This window comes from Danio rerio, chromosome 2 (assembly GCF_049306965.1).
Source record: "Danio rerio strain Tuebingen ecotype United States chromosome 2, GRCz12tu, whole genome shotgun sequence".
NCBI lineage: Eukaryota > Metazoa > Chordata > Actinopteri > Cypriniformes > Danionidae > Danio > Danio rerio.
In genome coordinates this window covers 27,647,649-27,662,337 of record NC_133177.1, presented here as the reverse complement: position 1 = coordinate 27,662,337, position 14,689 = coordinate 27,647,649, and the positions used below count along the sequence as shown (strand labels likewise).

The 14,689-nt window shown below is 34.6% G+C and overlaps 2 protein-coding genes across 3 annotated transcripts in view; one reads left to right on the top strand and one right to left on the bottom strand.

Annotated features, from left to right (window-relative positions):
• ano8a (anoctamin 8a) overlaps window positions 1-13,105 on the top strand; it is a 30,144-nt gene extending 17,039 nt beyond the window's left edge. The window contains exons 13-17 of the mRNA XM_002660812.7: window positions 65-706; window positions 3,457-3,648; window positions 3,753-3,884; window positions 5,389-5,499; window positions 9,658-13,105. Coding sequence (XP_002660858.1) covers window positions 65-706; window positions 3,457-3,648; window positions 3,753-3,884; window positions 5,389-5,499; window positions 9,658-10,290 — 1,710 coding nt within the window. The 3' untranslated portion in view covers window positions 10,291-13,105. The remainder of the gene's footprint in view (window positions 1-64; window positions 707-3,456; window positions 3,649-3,752; window positions 3,885-5,388; window positions 5,500-9,657) is intronic.
• mrpl34 (mitochondrial ribosomal protein L34) lies at window positions 11,858-14,576 on the bottom strand. Of its 2 annotated transcripts, none has more exons than NM_001199680.2 (2): window positions 14,434-14,576; window positions 11,858-12,651 (listed from the first exon to the last, which is right to left on the bottom strand). In NM_001199680.2, the coding sequence occupies exons 1-2, from the start codon at window positions 14,487-14,489 to the stop codon at window positions 12,342-12,344; spliced, it is 366 nt and encodes a 121-aa protein (NP_001186609.1). In that variant the 5' UTR covers window positions 14,490-14,576; the 3' UTR covers window positions 11,858-12,341. The 2 variants fall into 2 exon arrangements, with proteins under 2 accessions (NP_001186609.1, NP_001289436.1); NM_001302507.1 differs by having other exon boundaries at window positions 11,858-12,648.
• Between the last annotated feature and the right edge of the window lie 113 nt (window positions 14,577-14,689).

Below are 14,689 nucleotides of genomic sequence, written 5' to 3'. Positions count from 1 at the left end.
TAATATTAAAGCAACCAAGTGTCAAGCATAAATCAAGAAAAAAAACACTCTCTTTAATTCACAGATGCTGGCAACGTTATTGATCTTCCGCCAATTTCTACAAAATATCAAAGAAGTGTTACAGCCATATCTCTACGAGCACCATAAATTAGGAGCTCTGAGGACGTTATGGGACTTGATCCAAACCATGCTCCTGAACTATAGTCATTTGATAGTGCAAAGGATACGCCTGACTTGCCAAGCCAGTCTGGACATGAATAAAAATGGCACACCTCCAGAGCAATCAGAGAAGAGAGAGAGGAGAAGTTTAATTTCCAGCTACAGAGTACCCAAAACAGAGGAAGTGGATGATGATGCTGGTCTGAAGCACAGAAAGGTCAGCTTCACAGAGAAGGTGGAATACAAAGACAAAGCTGTGGAAGAGCCAACACAAGGCAGCCCCCAGGATGATGACAGTCCTACCCTCGTGGAAGAAGGAATGGATCCATCCTTAATATTTGATATACGTGATGATGAAGATGATGATGAAGATGATGACAGAGAAATAGATGATTCTGCTAGTAAATCCCAAAGAAGAAAGGGTAAGGCTGCTGGTGGGGAGAACAACACTATGGAGAAGAAAAAGTCCTGGATGGATCCTCCAGAGGAGACCGGATCTACTGTTTTGACTCAACCAGAGATTGAAAGCTGCATGCTAATTTATGAGGTTTGTATTGTTCACCAAAGTCATTAGTCTAATCGTGTGTCCATTATATTATAAATATACACAGCGGAAAATAAGTATTGAACACATGTTTTTTCCTGGGAATAGCATTTCTACCAGAAAGACTTTTGGAGGCAGACAAATGTTTTAACATTTATTGTGAAATGTTTCATTAAATGTAAGTTCGTTACTGTCCTTTCATAAAGTTGTTTGGCATAGGCTATGAATGGTGTGCAACCATCTATGGTGCAGAACTCTGGATGAGCTGGCAGATCCTGCCTGAAGATGAAGGCAGGGCGAAGCCAACCCCCGAGTGGTGACGAGGCAGACCTGGTGGTGGTGGTGGGGAGGATGGAGTGAAACTTCCTCAACTTCATCTGAGTACAGCGAAACATTGTGTAGATGGGCTTATATGTAGCGCACTTGGTTGTTATAGGCTGATGAGATCATTATTATGAATGATATGACATACCAATCTTCCTGGCAGAATATCGTTAAAGTTTTCATTTCTAAATGAGCTGTTGACCTGGAATTGAACCTGATTTTGGTAAAAACCCAAACAATACAATCATAAAAATAAACAAAAAACAAAAAATAAAACAATACGAAAAAATCTGGAAAATGAGTTATGTGTAATAACAATGAAATGACACAAGGAGAAAGTACTGAACAACTGAAACATTTAATACTTTATATAAAAGGCATTTTTGATGATGGCAGCCTAAAGACGCCTCTCATATGGAGAATGAAGTCACATAAATTGTTCAGGTGTGATTTTTTTTCACAGACTTCATCAGAGTGCAAAACTCTTGATTGTTCTGTGGGTCTCGTCTATCAAATGTGGTCTTTAAATTGTATTTTCTATTGGATTCAAGTCAGGTGATTGGCTGGGCCATTCTACAGCTTGATTTTCTTTCTCTGAAACCATTTGAGAGTTTGCTTGGCTGTGTTTTGGATCATTGTCTTGCTGAAATGTCCACTCTGGCTTCATCTTCAAGCAGATTTTATAAATTTACAATGACAAAGGGCAGATAGTTGCTGAATTACTACTGAGATGTTTCTGCTGCTGTCTGGGCTTTCACTGCCTTTCTACACCTCCCTTTCTTTATGTGTTCAATACTTCCCTGTGTCCTTTCATTTTATTATGCATAACTTAAATTGTAAACTAATTAGATTAGTTTTCTTTGCATTTATGAACTTCTTTTGATTTCTGGGGAAAATTTCAAGTCAACGGCACCTTTAGAAAAATGGTGACGTGTTCAATACTTATTTTACCTTGTAAGTAAGTAATTTCATAATCAATTTGACAGATGATGCAGCCAAGGATCACCATTGCTTAGTTAATAACGAAACATTCTAATTAAACTATTTAACACTATACCACTCATAAGTGAATTTGAGTTTAATAAATGAGTGTGATAAACTGTTTTTAAAAGCAATAAGATGACAGGCCCTTAAAATAATATACAGGAAAAAAAAAGATTTTAGGTGACATGGTGGCTCAGTGATTAGCATTGTCGCCGCACAGCAGGAAGGTCGCTTACTCGAGTCCCGGCTTGGTCAGTTGGCATTTCTGGGTAGAGTTAGCATGTTCTCCCTGTGCGTGGGTTTCCTCCGGGTGTTCCGGTGTCCCCCACAAGTTCAAAGACATGTGATATAGGTGAATTGAATAAATTTAATTGGCCGTAGTGTATGTGTGTTAATGAGTGTGAATGGATGTTTCCCAGTACTGGGTTGCAGCTAAAAGGGCATCTGCTATGTAAAACATGCTGGATAAGTTGGCGGTTCATTCCGCTGTGGCGACCCCTGATGAATAAAGGGACTAAGTTGAAGGAAAAATGAATGAATTAAAAAGATTTTACTTATTGATGAAAACCATAAAAATCTTGCAATGCTAACAAGCTCCTGCGAAAAAAATTATATTTGTTGAAATAAAAGAATTCAATGTAAGCCAATCAGAAAGCAGCAGACTACTTTCACACTTGTTTGATGGATACCAAGGACGTAGGATATTTAGTCTACAAAATACATGTATGTATGTATATATATATATATATATATATATATATATATATATATATATATATATATATATATATATATATATATATATAGATATATAGATATATATATACACACACACACACACACACACACACACACACACACACACACACACACACACCAAAACCCAAAACAAAACAAAAACCCTGTCTACTACATGCATAGTATAACTATGTATAAATATGTTTTCAGTATATAATGGATTAACTTTTTTTAAAATTAACTTACGAACAGTGCCCTCTATTGGTGGGCTATTATTTATGTAGCTGATATTATTACATTTGTGGACATTTTTCTTTTTGAAGCAAGGAAAGCGGGAGGGGGTGATTAAATGATTCATGTTGTGAATTAAATTATTAAATTAATTACATACCTGTTCTCCTCGTGTTGGCATAGGTTTTCAAAAACATGTGGCATACAGTAGGTGAATTGGATAAGCTAAAATTGTCCATATTGTATGTGTGTGAATGAGTGTGTATGGATGCTTCCCAGTGATGGGTTGCAGCTGGAAGGGCATCCGCTGCGTAAAACATATGCTGGATAAGTTGGCGGTTCAAAATGAACTTAACACTTATATCTAGGGTTTCATGGGATTGGAAATATATGAATATACCCTTTAGTAAATCTGACATTCTGAACACTAATGTACAAATGAATATCAAACACTCAATGTTCTGTTGCTCTGACAGGATACTCTTCATGATTACCAGGAGATGTTTATACAGTTTGGCTACGTTGTGCTCTTCTCCTCTGCATTTCCTCTGGCAGCCATGTGTGCCCTCATCAACAACATTGTAGAGATCCGAAGTGATGCCTTAAAACTGTGCTCAGGCCTCCAGAGACCCTTTGGGCAGAGGGTTGAAAACATTGGACAGTGGCAGGTGAGGAGATTTATTCAGATTAAGTGCTTAATAAATTATTCAGGTTATATTATTTGTTTCATTTTGTGATCTTTAACTGTTGTTTGTTCTTAAAATTTGAACAGACTGCAATGGAGGCGATGGGTCTGATTGCAATAATCGTGAACTGTTACCTTATTGGTCAGTGCGGTCAGCTGCAGCGACTCTTCCCCTGGTTGAGCCCTGAAATGGCCATTGTTTCTGTTGTAGTACTAGAGGTAAGGAAAAATTAATGTGTTTAAATGTGTCATTTTAGAGTAAGTTGGATTTTTGGAGTGCCTCTATTGTGAATTTTTCGAAAATTACCTTTCATGAAGTGTGAATAAAAACATCCTGCAAAAGGGTCAAGAAACACCAAAACAGATTTTTTGAGATGTTGAGAGTCATATATGTGTAGTACGCTGCTAAAAACACTAGTAGGACACATATTTTTCACTATTAAGTGGAAATTGGTTGTTTTTGCGTTATTTCAAAAAACTTAATTCTTCTGGTTTGGATCGAATATTTGAAGCTACGTCACGGTATTTAGACCCTTGTGTGTATTCCAGCGTGGAGACTTGCTCTCTGTTCAATGTGACACATTTGAGTGTGCAGCATTAGTTCATGAGAAAGACTTGGTTTAATCCAATTAGCGCACTCTATTGTGTATGTGATGCAACTTCATTATTATGCATGATAGCTTCGAAGACGGTTTGTTTTTCTCCCATTCGCCGTGTGGTAACATTTTATTAAAACTACACTCTTTCAGCAGTTCCTTGCATCCAATATCTCGTTTGCCACGGGGGGCATGCATGAAATGTTCCTGAATGAAAGTGCCAAACTGCAGTCAAAGTCGACAAATTAATAATTTGGCAAATAATTTGATTACTGATGTCTATGTTAACACTGTCACTGTCTTTCCCCTGTGTTTGTGTTTGTTTTGCTTCTGTGAAAATCAGCGCATGCGCAAAGGGAAACTCCCATTTTAATGCAAAACCTTCCATCTTTCCCTCCCCCAACACTCCCACCTAAACAGAGCTAGACTCACCCACTTTCCTGACTTTTTTCAAACTAGAGGTGTAAAAACACCCTGCTGAGACACGTGGTTTCGTTGACCTTTAAATCTTAAAAGTGCATTGTACATAAAGTTATTGTCTCCATTCTCCATACCAAGCCATTTTATCATGAGTGAAACATTGAATCTACAAAATACATGTAGTTACACACCAATAAATAAATAAATAAATAATTAAATAGACACAATGCTAGGCTCATTGAATGATTAAATTCATTTATCAAACTGCCAAGCAAAGCTGCATTTCTTTGCTTTAAAATACAGCAAAACATTCATATTTAATATTGTGAACATTATTAGAAATTAAAATAATTTTCATGTATTTTAAAAAGCTGTTTATCACTTTGATGTATCATTACTCTAATCTTTAGCATCACATGCTTCTTCAGAAATCATTGTCATTATGCCTCTCACAAAACATTTCTTAATATCAATTGTGCAAACAGTTGTTCTAATTTATATTTTGTGGAAGTAAAAAATCACTAAGAAAAGACCCATCAAATTTCAATTTATTTACCATGTTCTTATTGAAAACGGTATTAGTTTATTTTATATAAAGCTAGAGCATATAAGCTGCATATAAAAAATGAAGCAGGATTAAATTGTGTATAATAAATAAGATGTAGTACTGAATTTAATCTTACTCTTTTTTTCCATTTGGTTTTCAGCACTTTGCAATTCTGCTCAAATACGTAATTCATGTTGCAATTCCTGATGTTCCAAACTGGGTGGCAGATGAAATGGCTAAACTTGAATACCAACGGAGAGAGGCTCTCAAGGTATCCCAGCGCACAATTCACATATACTAAGAATATTTAAATGATTTTTATGAGCAGATTCACAATATAAGCTGATAGCAATACATTTTTAATTACTGTCCAACTATGACTCAAAACCTGTAAATAACTGATATTAAATACCATATGGTTTACCATACATTTTAAATAAATACTAAATGTATTTTTAAATGTGAATTTTATAATAGAGATATAGTAATATATTGTATATTAATGACTTGTTTTGTTGAGTTACAGGAATAGTTCACCCAAAAACTAAAATGTGCTGTCAAAGGGATAGTTTCTTTAAAGGGGTTCTAATTTTATTATCATTCACTCACACTTTCAAACCTGTTTGAGTTTCTTTCTTCTAATGAACACAAAACATTGTAAGAATTTTGGTAACCAGTAACCATAGGCTTTTCTAATATTTGTTGTTCTTATAATGGTTTAGAATCTTATGGAGTAACTTTTTTTTTTTGGTGAACCATCAGTATTCTCAGAACAAAAAATGAGCTTTATGATTTATAAAATACAAGACGATGGCTAACTGAAAAAAAAAAACATGCAGGCAAAACAAGATCATACCTATTGCTCCTCCTGACAATACACTGAGTCTGTACAAAAAACTGGCCATTGCTTACAGCACAGGTGTCAAACTCAGTTCCAAAAGGGCCGCAGCTCTGCACAGTTTAGTTCCAACCCTAACTAAACACACCTGATCAAACTAATTGAGTCCTTCAGGCTTGTTTGAAACCTACAGGTAAGTGTGTTGGAGCAGGGTTGGAACTAAACTGTGCAGGGCTGCGGCGCTTTTGGAACTGAGTTTGACACCCCTGTCTTACAGGATTGGTCTTAACTGAGTCTATTTATGGTAAGATAACAAAATCTGATGCTATTTCTTTACTACAGAAGAGGATAATTTATTATCTTTTTGATACTGGATAGAGCTACAAATAAAAAAATCTGTGCAAACAGTATCCGTGCTTATGTCAATCATGCATTATATGATGGTTTTTGTTTGTTTGTTTCTTTATTTCCATATCAGCAACGTGCAGCGATTTCATGGGAAGATTAAAATAGATAAAAGCATATTACACAACAATAACAATGGGGCATATGCACAGCTAGTGTTTTAGGCAGTGATAAACTTTCAGTGAAAGCTTAATGTGACTATTTTCAATTTCATAAGGTTTCTTTTACAGCATCGATGTTGTAATGTAATTACAATACATTGAGTTAAATAGACTTAAGCATTCATTTAACTGCTCAAATATAAAACGAGATGAAAGACCGTGTTACAACCTAGCATCGTCAGTACCAGCAGGCTAACGTAGAAACTCCATTGAAAATACTGGAGTAAAATAAACTTCTATATCTTAAAGACATGGTGAAGAAAAACTGAATTTTTTGCAATGTTTTTTGTCTGGTCTGAAACCCACTTCATATATCTATCAGGCAGTGAAGATCACTGATCCTTAAAGAAATCAGACCTTAAATGTGGTTATAATGGAAAGACAGTTCACCGGAAGTGCTAGCTGGCTGAAGATTTGTGTGTATATACCCTATTAATAACATAATTCAATAGAAATCTTTGATATATGAAGACGAGCCACATCTTACATTTCTGATCTTTTCCTTTTGGATTCTGATCTCTAGTCCCTCAGATCTGCTAATAAAGCTCTTTTATATTCTAATGTCACAACTGAAGTTCTTATGGAATCAGTTTCCACCTGACAGTGAAGATTTGACACGTTTCTCCGTAGTTTTTCCTAATCATTAATTTGTTTATCAATAATTATTTAAATTAATTAAATGAGTTTTTAATTCAGATAGTTTTATTTTATATCTTACTGTATTCTGTACAACACTTTGGTCAGTATGAGATAAATTTATGTGCCCCAAATTACAATATCTTTATGTAGTAATGTAGTTAACATATTTGCATTCAGGACCATCTGCCAATACTGTGGGTTATAGGTAATGATGTTGTAATTCAGGTTCATTGGTCACAAGACTGACCAAAGTGCTGTACATAAGTCAAAGTAAAATTAAAATAATATAAAACATAAAATAAGCCAAGAGAAATTACTAAATTAATGTAAAAATGAAGCAGTAGAAAGGACTATTAAAATAATATTAAAAAAACCAAATAGGCACACTTTTAGGAGTGATTTCAAATTAGTGATGGAGCCATTTTGAAAGTGTTCGATAATCAAGGACCAGCCACAGAGAAAGCTTTGTCCCTTCTACGTTTCAGTCTGGACAGAGGAACTAAACTTACAGGAGTGTAAAAATGCAGCAGCTATGAGAAACAGGTTGGGGCTAGATTATGAAGGGATTTATATACCAGTAAAATCACTTTCAAATCAATTCTCAATTAAATGGGCAGCCAATGGAGGCCCCTTAGAAGAGGGGTAATATTGTCATGTTTTCTACTATTACAAATTATTCTAGCAGCAGCATTTTTGACCAACTGAAGGTGAGAAATTTATGATTTTGTAATGCCACAGTAAAGAGCATTGCAGTAGTCTAACCGTGATGTAATAATATTGTGGACAACCATCTCTAGTGGGGTGGGATTTAGGAAAGGTTTGACTTTAGACAGCAAGTGGAGTTGATAAAAACTGCAGCCAATAACCGAACTGATATGTTTGTGTACACACATCAAAGATGATGTTGTAAATAATGCTCAGTTTCTTGGAGTTTTGCTTCATAATACCTAATATATAGTCATTGGCAGTGTGGTAGTCATTGGCAAAAGTTTGTTTTGCCCGCCTTTTTTTTTTTACCCTAATAACTTATTTTTCTTGTTAACTTGCATTTTCTGACTCACATAAAATGGTAATTTCAGCTAAAACATTGTCGCTTTTTTTGAAGAATGCAAAATATGACCTACATCCTGGGTCAATTTTTTTTAAAAAGTTTTATCCGGATAAAATTGATCCGGATTTAGTAATTCTTTTTTTTTGCGATCCGTAATCACGAAATCCAGCTTACTTTTTGAGCCAGTTTTTCAAAGCAACATCGGATTGGATCAATCTGATCCGGATAGGAACTTTTCAGTATCACCAAATCTAGATAATCTGTGCTCAAACAGGATAGGAATTTACTATGTAGAACTATAGATATGTAAAGAGCAACAAGTAGAACAAGTATTGGGGTCAATATAAGTTTATTTTTATTTTAATTGAAAACACACATTTAAAAAAAAAAAAAAAAACAAGAAAAACTCCACCCCATCTTCTTCTAGCAGTCCGCTCATCTGAGACCTATAACACAAACACTGTACATTGAGGATATTTTGATTGGGATATGTTTTGGATTTCAAAAATCAGATATTGCCATTTTTTGCATTTTTGGTTATTCTGTAATCATCGCATGCATCACTAATAAATATTCTATAAACAAAAATAGTTTCCATTGTGATGAATATATATATATATAAATATAAATATATATATATATATATATATATATATATATATATATATATATATATATATATATATATATATATACATACATATATATATATATATATATATATATATATATATATATATATATATATATATATATATATATATATATAAATATATAAAAATTAGTGACAGAATAAATTTTGACAGCTGTTTTGGGGGTTATTTTATGAGGTCTTTCTACTTTGCTGGCCTATACTGAAAGGCTGAATACGTTAAAGCCTACCTAATCACAGTAGCCTGACGGATGAACAAACACAATTAAAACCTTATGAATAAATAGGATATCTTGTAAGATACTGAATGATCCAAATATGGTATTATTTGTTACATTTGTAAAGTTTTCATTACATTTTGGCCATGAAATCCACTCAGAATCCACCCTTCTGAAGGGATCAGTTTAATTTAGCTTTTTGGATCAAAGTGATCCAAATCCTACAAAAAAGGTCTGAAAAACCCAAACTAAAGGTTTGATCCGGATCAAAACCAAGATTGGATTACGTAATCTAATCCAATTATGTAATATTTTTTCTTTTGAAAACCCATTTTCATTTGATTCAATCCCTTTACTAAAATCCTAGTGGATTACTTTTGAAAAACCAGGCCCTGGATGTCCTGGGGAAGAACTAATTGGTACATTTGGTTAATTGTCTTTATTAATATGTTGTTTGTGTGTTAGAAACATGAACGTCTCGCTCAGCAGCACCAGCAGCAGAAACGGCGGAAAACAGAACAAGACGAGGAACATCAAAAATTAGCAGAAGAATTGGCCCGACAACAAAGTGACCAAGACAAATCTGATGTCGGTGGCGGTGAAGTGCAACACCATGAAAAGAGCCCAGGGGCCAAGTTCAGCTCCACAGGAGATAAACTCAAAAGACCCAGCTCCCTTTTAGGCAACAATAACGTAATGAAACTCAAGCAGATAATCCCACTTCAAGGCAAATTCACTTCCACCACTTCCCCTACAAGTGGCGAGGCCAAACTCCCAGGCTTCCTCAAGTTCCTCAAATCACAAGAGTTGAAAAAGGAAGCCGCTGCGGCAGTTGCGTCAACAGCGACGCACGGGAGCCACGAGAAATCACAGTCTCCCAGCAAGTCCTTCAATCCAGGCAAACTCTTCAACTTCGGAAAAGAAAATCAATGTACGGGTGCTGCTTCTGATCAGCAAACCAAACCAGAAGATGCCTCAAAGGCCACTAACGCACCACATACTAACAATGACCACAATACTTCATCAGAAGAGCTTCCATCTGAGCCTGACAAGGGCGAGAGATCAGACTATGGTAATAATCCTTCAAAAAAACAGTGAATGATGCAACTCAGTTAATATATAGCACTGATTGTGATGCTTAACATTTGCTTAAAATGTGATAAAGCGACCATGTAGTGAGCTGAAACGCACGTCAAAGATCATTTTAATACAATATATTAGTCTGAGATCTCCATATACTTTACTCACGGAAGGCGGCATGCTAAATCACCTGCATGATAAAACCAGTGTAGGCACGAGCAAGCAAGAAGGGACGTTTGAATGAGCACTGTATAATCATAGAAAAATAATATGGATAGATTTTCTATTTTTCTACGCATTATTATTTTTCTTATATAAATTAGTACATTTGACAATCTAAAAACACTGTATTCTCCTTGCTGGTTTGGATCTTATAATGAGTGTGAACACATAATGCAATAAAATGGAATTACTGTGAAAATAAATTTGAAACGTGTGTCAGACGCCACTTATATAATGGAAGACAATTTTTAGCAGAGGATGAAAAAGTATACATTAATAATAAGGTAGTTGCAACTCTCGACCTTAAGTAGTTATCAGAATTGCAAATGTAACAAAGTTGTTTTCCCCTCACAATTGCAAGATGTAAAGTCAACATTCTGAGGAAAATCTGAATTGTGGATTAAAAAGAGAAAACTGACTTTTTAAAAACATAATTCTGAGTTTTTGTCTCTCAGTTATAAGTTTATAAAATAAAGGTCTGGCTTTTTTCATCTAAGAATTGATTTTGAAAACACATGCAAGAAAATGATTAAGATATAAACTTCAAATTGGAAAAAAAATATGAATGTTGAAAAAAAAAGCAATTACCTTCATTCACAGCAGAGAAAATAAGTATTCAACATGTCATGTTTTTTTTCTGGGAATAATATTTCTAAAGGAGCTGTTGACACGGAATTGAACCAGATTTTGGTATAAACCCAAACAATAAAAACATAAAACAAAAAAATCTTAATTGTTGTGTAATAACAATGAAATGACACAAGGGGAAAGTACTGAACTACTGAAACATATTTATTACTTTAAATAAAAACCTTTTTGATGATGGCAGCTTAAAGATGCCTCTCATATGGAAAATAAAGTCACATTAATTGCTCAAGTGTGATTTTATTTTCACAGACTTTAACAGAATATAAAAATCTTGATGGTTTTGTGAGTCTCATCGATCAAGCCTGATCTTTATTTTGTATTTAATATTGGATTCAAATCTGACATTCTACAGCTTGATTTTCTTTATCTGAAAGCATTTGTGAGTTTCCTTGGCTGTGTTTTGGATCATTGTCCTGCTGAAAGGTCCACCCTGCTTTCATCTTCATCATCCTAATAATGTAGACGTTGGACTGAAGCAGCTAATATTAATTTACAATGACGAAGGGAAAAGGGTTGCTGAAGAACTACCAAGAGATTTCTACAACTCCCTTTCTTTAGGTGTTCAACACTTTTTCCCTGAGTCACTTCATTTTATTACACATAGCCTCATTTGTAAACTAATTAGATTTGTTTTCTTTGCATATATAGAGTTCTTTGGTTGTTACCAACATCCAGGGAAATTTTCAAGTCAAAGGCACCTTTAGAAATATGATTCCGGGATAAATGATGATGTGTTTAATACTTTTTTCCCTGCTGTATATGTACCTCTTTTGACATCTGTGCTGGAAACAAGCTTCCATATTATACACAATGTTACATCACGGCCCTGTTTTTTTATTACTTTTGTACTGTTATCATTTTGCCAAGTAATGCACATCCGTTTGCTCTTAAAATAAACTACACTGCTAAAATAAATTGATACCATACTTCACGGCAGATGTTTTTTATTTATTAATTTTATTTCTGATTATGTGTGCTGAGATCATTCGGGAAACAAGCAGAAACTGCTCTGATACGACATCAAACCCCTTCACATGTTATTAACTGAGATTAGATCCACTAAACTGAACTTTAAAAAAAGCCTTTTGGTGGCATTCATTTCTTAGATCGATGACTATTTTAAACAGAAATCCAAAAGCTCCACTACATAGCTGACATTCAACTGAGAATGACTTCAAAGCACATGTCCAGTTAGAGTCTCAATGAGTGAGAGATTTTCGTCCTTTGAGCATTCGGCGCAGGATTACTTCGATCCCACCTGGAGTGCTAATTCTTTTGATCCAGCCATGGGTCCTCTTACGTTTGATGTTGCTTGGCTGATATTCTGTCCCACGTTTGACTGTGCGGACCTGCTGATGGTTCCAGAGCGGCTGCTGAAAGGCTCCCTCAACTTTGGGGTTCAGCGTCCCTTGCAGGATGCTGTTCTGCTCAGGTCTTGACCTCGACAGGACAGAACTGAGAGAGCGTAGCTGACTGCAGCTGAATATGGATGAGGGAGCACCATTCCTGCTGAAAGTGAATGAGAACATAATGTCAAATATATTACACTTAAAGAAACAAAAAACTTTTTTTGTATTTAAAATAAATTACTAAAATAAAAATATGTTTTGTAAGGCAAGGTAAAAAGACCTAGAACTAAGAAAACTGTACACAATGTCAAGATGTCTACATGTTCTCTAACTGTAAGAAGCACATAAATTGTAGTAGGGCTGTAGTATTTTTCTGCGATATGTATTATGATATTGAGTATACTTTCACCAGATAAAATTAAGGGCTCTATCTGGAAATAATTCATTATTCTATATTGATTGGTATGATTTTGTAGTTCAGTGCATCTGCATCAAATAAAATAAATCGAATCACTAGCACTGAAAAATAGTGCAGCAAAGATGCAATTGAAATGCATCTTTTCTGGGAGTCTGGCAGGCAAAATAACATCAAACAAATTTAAAATATCACTGTATAGTCAACATTGAAAGCATTAAAATTTCTTGCCTCCACGTTTTAAACTGACTTGAAACACTCACAGAACTTAAAAACAAATGCAAATGATGAACATGTTGGCTAACTTTAGTAAAAATGTTTTTAGCTGTGGAAAATCCCAACTCGACATTGCATATCCTGCGATGTGACAATTACGAACAGACATATTGCGATATCGATGCTGAAACGATATAATGTGCAGCCCTAGTACACAATGTGCACAATATTGAAAAAATGTTACATTGTGATATTTGTTTATTTTGCGAAATTGCGATATATATTGCGATATGAATACAGTTTCATCAGATGACTTGATATCCGTATTTAAAAAAAAATTAAGTTAGATTGATTAAATGAATCTGCAGTGGAAGTGCATCTCCATAAAATCTAATAAACAATCTTTAAAAGTTTTGGCGTCCATCGACACATTTTCTATGTGGTCTGTGCGATTTGCAGAGCATTTTTGTATTTGCAAGTGTTGTGGGTATCTTCATTCATAACTGTCTATAAATACAATCAAGAAAAAGATACAATTGAAATAAAGTGTTTTGTTGTTTGCCAAGTTTATCAGTAACTAAATGACAAAAAATAAAAATAATTCAGCAAACCTAATCGTAGTTAATGTCACAAATGGTACAATTTATTAAGTCTGAATGTTTTTAAGGTCATTACACAATTCCAGGCATCAAAAACACATTCAAATGATAAACTATAATACAGACTCAACACTGCATATTCTGCAATTACGAATGATCATATTGCAATATCGATGAAGAAACGATATATTGTGCAGGTCTAAATTGTAGTAGTAAAATTGTTTCTGAGATCGAAAAGTTTAACTTCGTAACATCAAAAAATAAATAAATCAAGTGACTAATTACTATAACGTTAGCATTCTGCAGAATATCAATGTTGTCAATGCAACTTAATATATTTTCCTTTACCTCTTTTTTTTTACTTTATCTTTAAATAAAGACTGTAATTTTTATTAGACAACAAGATAAATTCATTCATTTTTTAAATCTCAAATAAATGGGACTTGATTTGAGACTGTTTCGAATTTTCAATGAAATCGCTTTTAAAGTGCATAATGCAACATTTAATGGAATAATATCAACATGGAATCAGATGTATCTTCACTAAATAACATTTTTGACGTATTTATACTGAAAAAACAAGACAAACGCTTAGTGATGATAGGTGGTCTCTAGCGCTTGTGGTTACATGTGCCATCATCAACGAACCGTTTAGCAAACTATTTATCAAAAACATGTTTTCTTGTAAACAAAATAGAGCGTTGCCACATACCAACACAAACTGTGTGCCCCATTTAAGCGAGAAAAAGCTGTCCGTAATGTGTTCATCTCGGCTCCAGCTTCAGTCCATCAATATCACAGCAAAGTCATCACGTGTCTCTGGTCTCTTCCTCTACTGGTGGACTGGCGGTTTTCAAAACACAACACTGCTCCCTTTCGGTCAAATCCAGAATTACACATGCGCAGCCCGACGTTTTATTTAATCACAAACGTACTAACTTTATTATAGAAAGAAAAGCTGTTGTATC